Source organism: Tenrec ecaudatus, chromosome 5 (assembly GCF_050624435.1).
Source record: "Tenrec ecaudatus isolate mTenEca1 chromosome 5, mTenEca1.hap1, whole genome shotgun sequence".
NCBI lineage: Eukaryota > Metazoa > Chordata > Mammalia > Afrosoricida > Tenrecidae > Tenrec > Tenrec ecaudatus.
Window position 1 is genome coordinate 153,530,175 of NC_134534.1, and position 16,447 is coordinate 153,546,621.

At 49.0% G+C, this 16,447-nt stretch overlaps 1 protein-coding gene across 1 annotated transcript in view; it reads right to left on the reverse strand.

The window, feature by feature from the left end:
- Positions 1–277: 277 nt before the first annotated feature.
- Positions 278–16,447, reverse strand: part of PFKP (phosphofructokinase, platelet) — an 89,554-nt gene continuing 73,384 nt past the window's right edge. Inside the window, exons 17-22 of the mRNA XM_075550132.1 lie at positions 10,436–10,600; positions 7,368–7,429; positions 6,786–6,897; positions 5,007–5,106; positions 1,068–1,170; positions 278–653 (exon numbers count right to left, since the gene is read on the reverse strand). Coding sequence (XP_075406247.1) covers positions 506–653; positions 1,068–1,170; positions 5,007–5,106; positions 6,786–6,897; positions 7,368–7,429; positions 10,436–10,600 — 690 coding nt within the window. The 3' untranslated portion in view covers positions 278–505. The remainder of the gene's footprint in view (positions 654–1,067; positions 1,171–5,006; positions 5,107–6,785; positions 6,898–7,367; positions 7,430–10,435; positions 10,601–16,447) is intronic.

The following is a 16,447-nucleotide window of genomic DNA, read 5'->3' on the forward strand; positions in this document are numbered from 1 at the left end:
GCTCTGCAGGAGAAAAATGATGTTGTGCTCGTGGTTTTGAACTGCTGAACTTGTAGACTGTAGCCAGTGCATAACCGCTGTTCCACTACGGCCCCCTACTGAGCCCCCTAGTGGGAGTAAAAAAAGGCCTCATGGCAGCTTTGATTTGCATCTCTCTGGTGGCTAATGATGCTGAGCATCTTTTTGTGTGTCTGCTTGGGAGCTTTGGCCAAATATTTAATTCCACTGGATACCCACATGTCACAGCATGACACAAAGCACAAAGGACAACACCCAGTAAAGTCAGTGCAATTTATGCAGTGTTTTATTTATTATGACTATAGAGTACGGACAACATTGAGGACTGATGCTAATTAGGCACTAATGTCAACAATACTTGATCAACAATACTTGCATAAAGTGCTGATAAATAACTTAAATGTTACAAAAAAAGGCCAGTGAACATTACGTCGTAAAGCATCACTAGACGAACAGTCTCGCTCCGGGGTCGGGGTGGCGTGCGGGTTTAGATCCCTACAGTTTCGTCATGAGAGCGGGACTGCACATGCTCGAGCTGACCAGAGTCAGAGACATCATAGCTTGCTTTGTACTTAGCCAAGATTTTCATCACGGGCCGCAGTTTCAGCCACCACTGTTCTTTGGGAATTCGGTGCCTGTGATGGGAGAGAAAGGGCAGTGGGATGACCGTGCCTGTTGCTGAGAGCAGACTTGTGCCTGCCGCTGCACTCCCATGGCTAGTTCCTTTGGACACTTTGTGGGATGATGGGATGAAAAGATACGCAACTTTCCCATACATCTTTTGAAGCTCCTGTTCCCCGCCCCCTCCCCTATTAATAGTCATGTTTGTGGAGCCAGCGAAGTGGACTGCAAATAAAGCCATTCCGTTCATATATCTAAAAATGCAGGCCCATTTCTAACGTGGCTTCAGAAAAGCTTATGTTTCTGTGAAAATACTTAAAGTTGAGCCGCTTTAACATAACTAAGAGCACAGTCTCCCAGCCAGTGCTTCATGCCTCCCATTATTACTCCCAGAGGCAGGGAGACCTGGAGGTTTATGATTTACTTACTCGAAGTCTGTGTCCTTCCTTAGGTCTGCCACTGGTTGGAAAATAAGGTTTCTTTTGCTTATTCCCAGCACACAGACGGAGTTGTCAGTTACAAACTTCTTCCCTATGAAAGTGGGAAGAAAAAAAAAGATGTAAGAACTAAGACATCACAGTGAATGGGCAGATAAGATGGTATTAAATAAACAAAAACATCAACAGGAAAGGTCAGAAGAAAGATTTGCCAACTTCTGGGAACAAAACCATCTGGGGGACATTGACGAGTCCGATTCGGGAGTGGGCCAAGGACTGCGCGGTCCTGACAGGCGTCCTGGTCGTCCCCCTGGCGCGGGCAGTGGAGCCTGGGTGGCAGAAGTGGCTTGTCATCATCTAGACCAGTAGCCGCTGATAGGAAAGTTGGTGGCTCAACCCCACCCATGGGCCCCCCAGAAGGAATGCCTGCCAGCTTGCTTCCATAGAGATGATTGCTAAGGAAGCCCGAAGCCGGAAGTTCCACTCGGAAACGCATGGCAGTGCATTTGGTGTTGCGCACAGGTGCTTCCAGTCTCTGGGGGGCCAAATACCAGCCCAGAGACGCCTGTAAGACAGCATTTCCCAAGATGCCCTACTTCGCCCTACAGTGGTTACTAAGGCATCCTGCGTCCCTGCTGCAGCGCAGATTCCCCTGTTTTCTGCACCTTCGCCGGTGTTGTGTTGGCTACATGTCTCTCATTAGCAATCCTAGCACCAAATGCCATCCTTGTGAAGCTGCTTTCCCAGGTGGTAGTGAACAAAGATTTCATTAAAGACAAGAACACAAAATCTGATTGAATTTCAGAAAGAAGAATTTCAGTTTTAGATATTAAGGTTTTTGCTTTGTGAGAATCACAAAGCCCTGTTAAGTGTCCCCAAAGTAAAATGATCCTTTCACTAAAATCAATAACAGAAAGTGGAGTTCCTGGGCAGTGCAAACGGGTAAGCACTTGGTTGCTGACTTCAAGCTCACCCAGCGGTGTCTCGGGAGACAGGCCTGGGGAGCTGCTTGCACAGAGGCACAGCTGTGCCACACCGCCCGGGCGGTGCTGCTCTGCACACGTAGGAACCAGGAGTTGGAACCGGCCCGACAGTAACTCACAGCCATGATTACAGAAAACTAATTTACCTGGATTGACCATCCTGCCAGAAATAAAAATAAAACCACAATGTAGAAGAATTGCCCCTTGCAAGTGCAGGCCGGTCTGTATTTGAGGGGAGCGTAAGGATGATGGTGGCCCAGCCTGAAATAGTTACTGGTGGTTCTCAAGACAGTGGGGTGTGTGGTGACATTAGTCGGGGGGCAGTAGTGGATAATGAATTTACAAATGCACATGGAACATTAAACACACACAAAAAAAACCTGAGCAGATAGTAGGACTTTGGTAAGCAAACTAAGCTCATTGCGGTCGAGTCACTGGCTCCCTGGTGACTTGTTTGGTTTCCGGAAGCACGCTGCCCCCCAAGGAGCAGCTGGGGGGTCACCTCCCACCTCTGATGGGCAGCCCAGGGCTTAACTCGTGGACGACCCAGGCTCATAAACAACTCCTGAGTCCAAAGAGTCTTCAGAAGAAAACCTTTGAAAAATATTTTGAAGCAGATACTAAATGGAAATTTATACCCCGAAATAGATACACTATGAGAGGCTGAACAGTAATGAGGAGTACATCACAGGTTAATTGGAAGAAAATAAATACACAGAGTAAAGCCAATAGGTAGAAAATAATCAATCAGCAGGAAGAATCAATACCCAAAGCCGGTTCTTTGAAATTATTAAAAGCTGAGATTTTTTCCCCTCCCTGCTGTTTTTGTACATTGTTTGCATCACTGGTTTACCTTAATACCAACACTAGCATTGTTAAAAACACAACAAGACAGTTTTGAACCCACTAGAAAGGCAGTGATGAAAGTCAGCCTGCATCAAGTGTGAGCTTGATAAGGACAGTGGAGGCTTGGGTGTCCTGTCAACTCGGTGCACCTGGAGGATCCCACCGAGCAGGCAGGCCACAGCCTAGCGATGGCTCCTCTTGGGGGTATGTGTGGCCGCTTTACAAGAGGCCTGTGGGAGACAGGCCGCTCTCCCTTGTCCGGCTCCTCCTTGCTTCTGAGGCCAGCGGCCCAGGCCATCTGCAGACCCCAGGCGCTGTTGGCAACCTGCCGTCCTCCTGCCAACCTAGGCTCCATGTGACTCTGCCTCCCCTCAGCCTGTCATCTCCCAGCTTCTCACTGCGCCTGCCTGCTTCCTGGCCTGCAGCTGCACGAGTCTGAAGGGCTTCCAGCTCGTATCTGACCCTTGGACTTGGGGTGGATGGGCTGGGCCGCTTCCTTGATATAATTTCTCTTTTTGATATATAGTGGTTTCAGATGCAGTTGAGTGTCATTGGTTTGTTTCACTAGAAAATTCAGGCAAACACAGTCAGCGGAAGGTCTGCACATCATTGGTAAAACCAGTTTGGAAAGCTGGACCTGCGCACACGCTATCGCCAGTGACTCCACTCATGGGTGTAAGTCACAGGGACAGCATGTGTCACAAACCCCAAGCATCAAACTGGGAAGCACGCAGGGCCGGTATCAGTTGGAATGGTAACGGGTGGCACACACCTAGTTAACGGATCATTATGTGATCAAGCACAACTTTACGGGCATCAACCTGAATCCATCTCAAAAAGCTAACCTACCAAAAAATCAAGTCTCAGAAAAAGACACAGACCAGGATTTCCCTTTTAATACGAATAGAAACTTAACTAAATATGTAAGCCAAAGAACCTGAACGCACTGCCACTGAGTCGATTCTGAGTCAGCAACTATATATTGGATTTCCATGACTTGTAAGTATGTACGGGAACAAAAGGTTTTATCTTTCTCCCAAGAAGCAGTTAGTGGGTTTGAACCTCTGACCCACAGTGCCACTTGAAATGGGAAGCATCAGTAGGAAAAGTAGGGAGTAGCTCTCAGAATATTCAGAAGTAGTTCTGGTCAAGAGAGAGTAAACTATGATTTTAAAAAGATTGGTTTTGTGGGAGGAAAACAGACCAGATACCTCCCAGTCCAATGCCGCTGGTGTTTTTCTACAAAAATTAGTATTGAATGAATCAGCAAATAAGTCTATGTATCTTAAAGTCAGTTCAAAGAAAGTGCCCCAGTTAGCAAAAAAAAAAGTTAAAAACATTACTTTTCACTGTCTTAATAATAGACAATATGTATATAGCAACTTTCTACTTATTAAAAGAAAAAAGTTAAATTATTTGAATGACTGCCATCAGTAGAGTGAGCAAGAATGAGGCATGTTCTTGAATTGAGGTACTCATGGGGCCAGCAGCTGTGTGACTCTCAGCCTGAAAAGCAGAGCTGGTGGGAAGTGGTTCAAGTGCTCAGCTGCGGACTGAAAGGCTGGGAGGGGGAGCCGCCAGCAGCGACCAGGAGAGAGAGCAGCCGGCTGCTTCCCCAGAGAAAGCCGGGGGGGAAAGGGGGGGCTCCAGGGGCAGTGCTGCTCTATCTCGTAGGGTTGCTATGAGCTAGAATTGACATCAGGGCAATGAGTTTGGGCTTTTGTTTGTGAACTTACTAAACCTAAAAGTTAGCCCTTTGAACCCGCCACCTGGAGTCTCCTTCTATAAAGCTGGACGGGAAGAAAGCCCTACAGAGCAGCTCTACTCTGCTCAACGTGGACTGGTAAGTCGTTTTTAGTTGTGTGTGTGTGTGTGTGTGTGTGTGTAAGGGGGAAGGAGGTGCACATACTAATTTATATTTTAATTATTACCATAACAGTTACAAAACAGTAGCTTTCATAGACTAGCAGGATGAACCCAATTTTATCATGTGCGGAATTTTAAAACAGAGGGGCAGACACCCTATTTTATACTGCCAGCTACCAAGCGCACTAACACCCCCCCTCCCACAACCTGCCCCACCACACCCCAATGCTTCTACCTGTCCCGTGAGATTCCTTCAGTTTTGAAGTAATCCACTGCATGGCTCTGGCAGAAAGTTTTGTCCCAAAGTTTCTATCGAAGGGCGAAGGCGCCCCACCCTGTAGGATGACAAGGGTTACAAATTGAGTCAGGCAGTACTCACCAGACCACTTCACATACTGAACGGGCTTCCATTTTACTTGTACATTTTCTATGAACACAACTCACATAGTTTAAGAGAATCAAATGGGAAAAGAACTGTTTAATGTATCACCTTACACATGACAAGGATGGTGAGGCTCCGTTTCATGTACTTTGGATGTGGGAAGACCAGTCCTGGGAAAGGACATCACACTTGGTAGGAGGTCAGTGAGAAAAAGTCGGTCCTCCACCAGACACTGACCCACAGGCTGCAGCAACAGGCTCAGGCAGTAACCACTGTGAGGACCTGTTGCACACAGGCTCGCTGTGAGCTGGGCCGTCGGCACTGAACAACCCCCCTCGTGTGCAGTTGGGAACGACAACAAAACCTGCTAGGCCTCGTGAAATAGGGCTGTTGTTTTTCCTGGTTAAGATACAGATGATTTGAATCAGCCAGATAGGTGAATTAAAACCGTCATTGTTTTAGGGTCACATCAAGATTTCCTAAGCTTCTCTGAGAAAAGTCCCCAGTTCCCTTTAAGAATATTAGAGGCTTTGTCAACTCACATTTGCAAAAAGTACGTCCCTTCCATTTCATCATTTAATTTGGGGGGATTCATAGGCCCTTTGAACCAAGTTCCAAGATAGTCTAGAATGAGGTTTGCCATCAATCGGCATTTCACCTTTTTTGAAAAAAAAAAAAAAAGGAAGCCACTTGTACACTTGAGTTTTTTCCTATAATATTCTTGTAAGCTGTGTTCAACATAAGTTTCTACGGCACTTTTTCCTGAGCAGGAAACTAAATTTCACAGCCTCATGCTGTTCTCTTAAATCGGCCATCACAAAAACTGAGGTTGGAGTGAAACTGCTTTTATGAAAAAATTTCACTGTGGCCAGAGAGAACCTTCCTAGGGGACGCCACTGGGTTTACCGACCTAGAGCGAGTTGTTCAATGCTTGCCTAGCAGGAAAAATGCGTAGTATGAAAGAGCTTTTTCTGTATATATGGAAGTATACATATGGAAGGTCTGCTGACATCTGCTCAGCATCATGTAAAACACACCAGCCTCCACTGACAGCCGGGCGGTGGCTGTACATGCGGTAGGCACACTGTCGGGCTCAAACCCAGGAAAGGGTAGGATTCGACCACGAAGCCCTCACTACCCGGGCCGTCCTTAATTCCCACATGACCCATCTATGGTAAGCAAAGCAGAAAATAAAGCATTTACTACATAAGTTACATGCTCTGTTTTTAATATAGGTTACATGCTTAATATGTAAATCAAATGCCTCATTTTCTGCTTTGTTGCACCATAGATGGGTCACGTGGGAATTAAGGGTGGGACAGGGCAGTGGTGGTTCCCCAGTAGAATTCTACCCTTCCACGCAGGAGAGCTGGGTTTGACTCAGTCAGTGCACCTCAGCGCTGCTGCCACCAGTCTGTCAATGGAGACGTGTTTTGGTACAAGGCTGAACAGGTGTTAGCAGAGCTTCCAGACTAACACAGACTAGAAAGCAAGGCCTGATGCGCTACTTCTAAAAATCGGCCGGCGCAAGCCCCGTGGATCACAATGATAGAATCCCATTGCACGCGAAGCTGCCAGGAGTCGGTGTTGGCACAGCAGCAATTGGCAACAATAGCGCTGCGGTCACCCTACCTGCTGCATGTGGCCCAGCACATTCTTTCTGCAGTCAAACACACCTTTTCCTTCTTCCGAATAAAGCTGGCAGATGAAGTCGGTGGTGTAATTCTCACTGCAGTTCTCGTTTCTACAACGAAGGGGGAGCAGTTGTGTATTCGCACCGAGCACAGCTGTGGGTGCTTGATGACATCTTCTGCCCCAAATGGACGTGCTGACTGCCTGAGAGCGAGGCCTCCCTCGGCTCTCGGGCAAAGCCACTTGTTTCCTGACACACCTGCACGCCGGCCCTCAGGATTCCACTGCCCCCTTTAGGTGACACGACTACTGTGTCTTTCTTTATAAAGGTTAGAGGTTTAATTAAAGAAAATATTTGGAGCGAGCCTAAAAAAATGACTTAAAGGCCAAAATTAAACAAAAATTGAATCCTTTGATTATTTAAATACATGCAGGTTTTTAACATAATTACTGTGTCCCCCGCAGTATTTCATAATGCGACTAAAAAGCCAAGGAACGATTACGTAGTAGACCTCAGATGGTCAGACAGATCCAAGTAACCTAGGTCTAAAATTAAAGTAGAGTTACATAGTTTCCAATTACCTGAGCACAAGACCCCTCTGAATGGTGGTCTTCATTTTCATCGTCAGGTGCTCGACGTTGGACTGGAAAAGAGCATTTTATTAATCACCCAGACATTAGCCTTCTACCAGGTGCCTCCTGTGCGTCAGCCCTGTGTGCTCGTCATCCTTGCTGGCGGGGAACAAGGTAGGTAAAGCAGTTGCTCTTGTATTTTAGTCGGCAAGGATAACAGGAAAACAAGAAAACACCAGGAAGTGAGCAATCTGCTGGTAACAATAAGGAAATCAAATCAAATAATAATGATAATCAAAACTACCCCATGGCTATCGCGTCCATTCTGACGCAGAGGATAGGGCAGGGTAGAATTGACCCTGTGCGTCTCCAAGACTGTGGCCTTTACAGGAGTAGAGAGTCTCATCGTTCCCCCAGGGAACGGCTGGTGATTTCAAACAGTGGACTTCACAGTCAGTAGCCTACAGGTAACCACACCTCCAGGGCTCCTAATGAGAAAACAAGACAATGCCGTACACATGATGGGAGCAGGCAAGCCACATCATTGGATGGATTGACTCAGCTCAGCGTTTCCCCGAGTGAGGGACACCACCCTTTGGGGGCCACTGGAATGATCGGGGCGAGGGGTGGTGTTTTCAAAAGCGAATACCTGTACTTTATTCTGTCTTATGGGCTACAGTACAGAAATATTTTGTTGTCTGGGGGTATAGGGTGCTGTGCAATACCCCCCCCCCCGCCCCCTGAGAAGGGGGCCAAAAAGGCCAAACGGTTTGGGAACCTAGGATAAGTTAACCGAACCTACCACGCCCATGAGAACTGCTTTTCAAAATCAATATTCTCGCTCACAATATGAATGCATTTACTGCGTGCGCTCCTGTGGTGGTGACAAGCTCAGCATATATGTAATCACTTGGCATGTTGTCATGACAGTGTTTTTATCTCTGAGCTCTCTGGGTTAGAGTTTCATGGAACTGCCTAATAAACATTTTCTGACCATTTTATACATAAGTTATCCTATTTTGGTTAACTCTTAGCACATCAGCAAACCTCGCTGTTACTTCTTTACTAAACATCTATATAGATGCCAAGAGTTATGGCAAGTGCTGGCGAGACATTATCTTTTAAATAGAAATATTTAATTCCACATTGTGACAAAATCCATAGCTCAAGTTTCCGTGTTACAGATACTAGGTTAGAACCCTAAATCTCCCTTTACTTGATTGATTTGGATGAGAAACAGATAACATACAACCATAACTTAAAAAAGAAATCCTAACGTTAAAAAAGAAAAGAAAGTTATGTTTCATGTGCTACCTCCTATCCTCTTGAACCACACAGGTCGTGCTGTTGGGTTAGGTTTGGGATTGCTAACCACAAGGTCAGCAGTTCAAAGCCACCTGGGAGATAGTGGAGGCTGTCAGCTCCTGTGAAGAATGACAGAGCCTGAGAACTATAGGGTGCTATGAGTCCGAATCGGCTCAATGGTCGTGGGCCTTTGTCCTTGCGGACAGGGCCTACTATGTAGGTATTACGCAACGTGGAAACTCGAATCAAATGGCACAGGAGCAAGGGTGGAATGGGAAAACACTGGTAATCCAAGATTCCTGCCTCCCAGCTCATGCCGACTTACTGGGTAAGGGTGAGACCGAGGAAGGTTGAAATAACCCCCTAGTAGCTCCCCTCGGCGGCAGAGCGATGAGACGGTTACTTCCATAAAGAGTTCCAGCGCCGGAAGCCCTCAGGACAGGTCTGCTCGTCCTTCCTACAGGACGCAGTTGGAATCAACTTGACGGCAGCGGGTGGTTTGGTTTGCTGCTTTTCTTAGCTCCCCGAGATCTCGGTTCTTCTTCATTTGCTTGGATAATGTCTTGGCAGCTCTTAATACCTTGTGGTCTCGCTTCCTCCTGCCCAGCAATGGGAGAGGCTCTGCCACCGTTATCTGGGCTTGTGAGCGGGCACAGCGTCCAGCGAGAGGATGCCACAATGCCTAAGTCGGCTTCCTTTGCAAGCCTGCTGTCCACTTAGAAGGCAATGCTTCCTCAGAGGAACCAGCAGCCATTAGCTTTCCAAGAAGCACACCTCAGGGACTGCAAGGGCTACATGAGGTTTCTTTGTTATTTAAAAATGGCAACACGCTTACATCTTTCTTCCCCTACATTCTACCTAACAACACAGCTTTCCGTCTGTCCTCGCAGCCCGAGGGACCCTTGCTGTGTCTCACATTCATGCCCTGATGAAATTGAGCATCTGCAAAAACACCCCTAAAGGCCAGCCCTAAAGGCCACGGAAAGTGGCTGCTTCCCTCGAGCAGGTGACTAAGTGTCCCCGCGGCCCCGGATGTTTTCCAACAATTGCACATCTTCCCAACCTCAGATCCAGGGAGACACCAGAAGTCTGGAGCTGTTTTCTAATTTTCAAAAACCTTAGGTGAAACTATACGGTCAGCTCATTAGAGGACAGCCCTCAGAGACAGCCCTCAGAGACACCGCGGGCTGGGTTCCAGACCGCCTCAGTGGAGCGAGTATCGAAGTAGTGAGGCACGCAGAATCGTTGGTTTCCCAGTGCGCCTAAAGGCCACGTCTACACTGCAGTCCATTAATGTGCAGCAGCAGCATGAAAAAGTGTGAGAATTACCAAGCGAGAAGCTGCCGGGAAAGGGTGCGGGCAGGCCTGCTCGAGGCAGCTTTGCCACCACCTTCAATTAAAAAAAAAAAGCAGTATTTGTAGAAAGCAATAAAGTGAGGCATGCCTGTACCGACGCTAAAGAACTCATGGACAAACAAATATAACTTAACAAGAAAGCATCCATTGCATCATGGACAAAGTACTTAATAAATAGACAAAACAAAACAACAACAAAGTAACAAGCTTGGGTGAAAGTAGATGCTGCCCGCAGCCATGTCTGTGCATGTAATCCTAACTCACTGCTCCGGACTCATCAAAATCGTTCCTAATACGAAAGCCAATACATCTGTGGCTTCCACCGAGATTCACTGAGGCGGGTAATTTCAAGGCACAGATGTCAGGATAAATGCGGTGAGTAGTATGAGAGCAGCGGTTCTGTCCATATGACATACCTGTAGATCTCTGATGTCAAACGGCTCTTCAAAAATATACGCTGCGTCGGCTCCGGCCGCGAGCCCTCCCATGTTGGCCAGGTAACCACAGTAGCCACCCATGGTCTCGATGACGAACACGCGGCGCTTGGTCCCACTGGCTGACTGCTTGAGGCGGTCGCATGTCTGGTTGCAGATAAAGAATGTTAATATTTCCAACACGGGGCCTTTGTCAGTTCCGGACACCTGGGTTTCCTACCGCGAACTAACCAAAAGTCCCACTTCTTCCAATAAGGAGGCTTCAGCTGCCTCTCCCAGTTTCTACCGTGAATCTGCGATCCGGAGCATCCAATACGCAGACATGTAGCTACAGATACAAAGGCACTGACTGCTTCTGAACACACACTGATACATATTCGCCTGATCCTTCAGCTCGCCGCTCATTTCCGGGCCCGACCGTCGACCCTGCCACACGAGCACCTCCGCAGAGTGGACTCAGAAAACGTCCCGGGCAAACCTGGTGATTCTGCTGCGTTCTGGATGCCCCCCTGCTAATGCACACTCTTCACGGCAGGTGTGAGTTCACACTTCATAAAAACGGTCACTTCTCCTGCTTAGCCAATGGGAACGATTACACGAACCGCTCCAGGAAAAAGCAAACAAACCCAAAACACCCGAGGTTTGCATCAGGGTATTGGTAATCTGCACTCTGTCTACGGACACCTGGTCTTTCAGGTACCTCTCATCAGAGATGAAAGCTGGCTTCTTAGACAAAAAAGTAGCTAAAGAAATCTTCCACATGGACAGCCATTGGTTCCTGAAGGACAGGACTTGCCATTCTCTCTCCCCAAAGGCCCAAGCTCAGGAAAAAAAAATAACAGAAAATGAGAAGCTCCTGGGAAAACCCACCCATTGCATTTCCAGTCTCCTCCTCCTCCCAGTGGCCGCTGTTCGTTCCTCGTCTGTGAACTGCGGGCACAGCCTCCACCGCAGCTCTCACCTTCCGCCCTGGGCCCCCCATGGCTTTGCTCTCCACACAAACTACCATTCATTTGTGAGTCGCACACACCTGGTAAGAGTCCAGGTCTTGCTCAAAACCCTTCAGTCACTTCCTCAAGTGGACGTCAAACCCTCTATAGGGAACACATCGCCCCGGATTCTGCCACCTCTGCCTATTGCCCTCAAACAGCGCCTACTTCCTCATCTCACTCCCATCACCCCACTGGTGTGTAGGTTGTGGGACTCGCTGTACCTAATCATCCCTGAGCTCTTCGCACATACTGTTTCCTTGGCCTGGAAGGTTGATGGTGGCTGAACGATGACCCCCAAAGATGTCCAGCTCCTAATCCCTGGAACCTGAATGTCACCTTAGATCAGCAGTCCTCAACCTGTGGGTCGCGACCACTTTGGAGGTCGAACGACCCTTTCACAGGGGTCGCCCGGTTCATAACAGCAAAATTATAGTTATGAAGTAGCAACAAAAATAATTTTATGACTGCTGGTCACAACATGAGGAACGGTATCAAAGGGTCGTGGCATCAGGGAGGTTCAGAACCAGTGCCTTAGATGGCAAAAGACATGTTACAGATGAAAGTTAAAAGATTTGGGGATGGGGAGATGACCCGAGTGGGCCCAAAATGCAGTAGTAGTTGTAAGGGTCCACACCAAGGGAGGCGGAAGGAGATGTGATGCAGGAGAGGAAGCAACTTGACCCTGAAGCAGGATGCTGTGCTGCTGAGGAAGGAGGTTCTCCCCGAGTCTCCTGAGCATGGCCTTGACGCACCTTGGTTTCAGAACCGTGACTTCCAAGACAGAAAAGAAGAGGCGGACCTGTATTGTTTGCAAGTACCACGTCTGCACTGATTTGTTGCAGCTACAACATGCAGCCCATCCAGGCACCTGTGCCTAATAAACCCTGACTCGGGTCCATAGCATTTCTCAAGGAACCTTCACCCAAGATCTAGGACTGCACAGCCCCCCCCCCCCCTTGCCTCCTCTGTGCTCTCAGGAACCACCACAGCTTCTTTCTACAATGGGGTAAATGATTGGACTGGGCTGTGTCTTCCTCGCTAGGTGTAAATCCACAAGGGCCAGAGTCATAGATGTGGCTCATGCTGCTGTGGTTTCACCTAGCCTCACCTGGAGTGCAGTAAGGACGCACACACAGAAACAGTGGTGTGTCCAATGAACGAAGTAGATGTAGTGGTCAGCCCCATGCCCTAGCCATCTACCAGCTAAGGGCCACCCTTCTAGTCTCTGATGTATGAGTACAGAGAGAAGTCACAAAGGCGGGGGGAGGGATTTGAGAGATTTCTGGGGTCCTAAACCTTGAAGGAAGCTAGGAAAGGGCGTGAGCACCACAGAATCTTAGTGCTCACGTGGAAAAGTTTGGCGTGAGAACTCAGGGAAATTGAAAAGTGGAATGTGATGAACTAAATTATAGAATGGTTTACTAAGAAGTCACTGGTGGGCAGCTTTGGATTCTCTAGAAGATGCAATGGGTAGAAGACCTTGGCATCGATGGACTCTTTTTCCCTGTGCTTCTGCAAGGACTCGGGACGCAAGCAAGATTAGGTGTTCAGAGAATACACGGATCTGGCAGGGCGGAGATAAGGAATTCCGAGGGTTTTCCTTAATTGTATGGCATACTTTCATATGAACTTTCATATCAAAAACCGCATGGGATGGTCTTTGCTTTAGAGAAATTGGATGGGAGACATGCCTGACGGGGGCTCCTGTGGTGGAAAGCGGATGGTGGGGGTGTTAGGGATCCAGACACACTCCTGGAGGGGTGCAGCCTCACAGGATCACTTTCCTCCCTGCATCTCCCCAGGATGCTCACGCCCACGTGGAAAGTTTCCGCCATCGATTCAAAGAACAAAAGCATAATCAACCTGGCGGAAGAGCTCTAGGCCCTAGAGTCTAGGGTACGGTCACTGTCTGGGGATCTACATTCTGATCCCCACAGCCCGTTAGCCAAAAAGAACGGGAAAACACCGTGTGAACTTGACTCCGGGCAAAGGTCATACATCACTTAGTCTCTTTGTTTTCAAAATTTCTCTCTCTCTCTCTCTCTCAGTGCTGTGTTACCAAATATAAGGCCAATTAGAGCTGGGGTGGAGCAATTAACCTTTAAACAAGGCCTAAATATACCTTTCCTAAATAATCTCTCCAGATTACCTCGACTGCATCTGAACCGGTTTCTTCCTAAAACAAGGCGTGATCAGAGCTGTATAAATGTCTGCCTCGTTACTAAAAGTAGTGCTGCTGCGTGACAGGCGGCAGCTCCACACGCGGCCCCGTCCCTCGCTGATGGCTCATGGCGGAGGCTCCCTAACTTTGCAGGTGGAAGGAGGCGGGGTAGGGGTGGGGGGCAAGCAGGGTGGGAGGACAGGCCCAGCAGAAAGGCGGTCGTGGGGATGGCAGCGCAGAGCAGAACTACTCAGACAGAATCAAGCTGCATGCACTTGCAGTTCCCTTTTGGGCACATGTCCCTGGCAGAAGCCGATGTCCTCCGGTGGCATTTCTTTTAACACGTGACACTTTTTAGCAGCCTACCATTGGGTGTCTCGTGTAAGCAGAACTTCTATATGCTCTGGGAAACCAAGCACTCAATGTGATTCCCTTTACTATGACAACTGCCTTTAGTGTCCTAGTCTGGAACCAAACCCACAATGTCTCCCAGGCAGGCCTGTCTCTGCATCCTGGAGGTACTGTGAGGGTTAAGGGTGATGTGCGAACTGAGGGTTTCACCCACATAAATACCCCGCCACCCGCATGAAACCCAGCATAGGTGCTTAGGAAAATAACATGAGGGGCCGTGGTTGGCAGAGAAGTTGAGGTGCAGGTAGTATTTGCCTACATACACGGGATATAAAAGATCGTAATAAATGCCCCATGGAGGTAAGCAATGCAAGATAAGAATTCACCCTCATGTAGTGCTGGAAACGGGCCAGACTTTATGACGGTGCTTGCGTTGTGGGGGTCCGGGTGGCATCATGGCTCTGTACTGAGCTGCCCCGAGGTGAGTGGTTTAAAACCACCAGCTGGTCCTCTGGGGAAAGAGGAGGCTTCTACTCAAACCCACAGGGGCAGCTCTACCCGCTCCTGTAGGCTCATGTGTGAGTCGGAACTGACTCAATGGCAGTGAGTTTGGGGTTTTTGGTGACTTTTGTGGTCCATGACCACATTTAACACAGAACTCTAGGGAGGTTAAGGGATGGGCCGAAGGCGCCACTGTAGCGTGGGGGGTCAAGCCTGCCGCGAGTCCCTCCCTGTGACACCATCTTACCTACCGCTCCAAAGGAGGAGGCCGAGGATCCACGGGGATTTAGTTGTGTACCTTCTGACAGCAAGGTCAGGGAAGGAAATAAGGGAGCCCTATCAGATGTACCTTAAAGCCATCTCAGTTTAATTAAATGGGGCTTAAAGGGAAAGAAAGCCCTTCCTTTCTGTTTCCACTCAGACAAGGCAATAACCCGGCAGAGAACCGGGTGCTTTCCTTTTTCTGGAGCTGCCAAAATTTAGAATGTGCCCGTCGTGGACCCACCAGCATGTTGGGGCGATGGGTGCCTGCCACTGTTTCCAGCACATTGAGGCGGGCAGGGCGCACCTAGGAGCACTGGCTAGCCCCTGTTGGGACATAGCTGCCGAGACACCAACTCCCAGGCCTGCAGAATCAGGAGGCTTGTCTCCATCACACTGCAGTGGCAAATGTGATATACATGCAGTCAAGCTGGGGGGAAAAAGGGAGAAGAGTCATCATAAATTTGGTCCATTCCCTCTGGAAGACTGAGTAGGTTTCAAACCTTTCTCAGTGTCTATTTCAGGAGGGGAATCTAAGCCGTAGAGTTCAAGCAGTCAGCCATTCTTCATAGGGTAGAAGAAGCACACAGTCCAGACCCGAGGAAAACACAGGTGCAAACACTGTGTTCTTACCGCTACTAGCGCATTCAGGGCAACACCAGCACCCAGACGGAGGTGTGTGCCTGGCACTTCGTTGCTAATCCGTAGTAGCCAGGACACAAACGGATGCAACACGCCTCGGGTCTGTCTCTGGCCTCAGCCATCCCCTGAGCTCCCTCCTAACCCTGAAGCCACAGGACAGTCATTAGCAAAGCATACCTGGCATTTCACTTATTAGTCATTGGGCGTCTGGGCTGTGGCTCCGGGAATGGGAGGAGGCGGGTAGCAAGCTGTTTCATGCAAGTCAATCTAGCCAAAGGAGATTTCCTATTAGCACTCGGGTGCCGGGGCGGGCAAGGCTTCCACAGTGCACACGCGGGCCGCATGGGCGCGAGGAGGAGGAGGGGGTTCTTAGGTGGCCCTGTGAAATCGAAATGCCTACAGGCAAAGCAGGCAGAGAGATAAAAGGGAGGGGGCATCAGTGTGGTTAGTCACCAAATGACGCAGCCAAGGGCGTTTCTGGGCATCGTAAGAGTGCGCAGGGAAAGCCAGCGGGGCGTCAGGTTTAAAGGCAAAGGCCAATCTCGTAACTTTTTATATTTTTTCTTCAGGCGCGTGGGGGTGTCACTTAAGCAAACGCCTGTCAGTTGTGCGTCAAATGCTGACCTCACCGACTGCGTAGACAGGCTGCAGACGGGCATGCGCAGCGCGCCCAGCGCTGGCAGAAGAGACACACACGGACCCAGACATGCAATTACCGGGCGGCCGGCTCACTAGGGGCCGGGTCTCTCTGGGACCTGCCGAACAGTTTGCTCTCTTTTAGGAGAAACCATTTCCCTCGGTGGGAGGGGGGGCGCTCTTTTCATGTGCCTTTACAATTCGGATACAAGTCAGGCTCGGTGGGCCAGAATCCAGGGAGGTGCTTTGGAACTCCCACGTGAAACGGTTGGGCTCTGATGTGAGACGAGCTGCTCATTAGTGTTAATCTGATACTGGTCCCCTTATGCATCCAGTCCTAAATCCCCAAAGCTCCACAGCAAGATTTCTTTCCGAAGCCATTTGGGGGCAAAACTGGCTTAGCTGGAGTCTTACCGCCCCCTCCTCAAGCCCCCTCTTGCTTACTGGCCA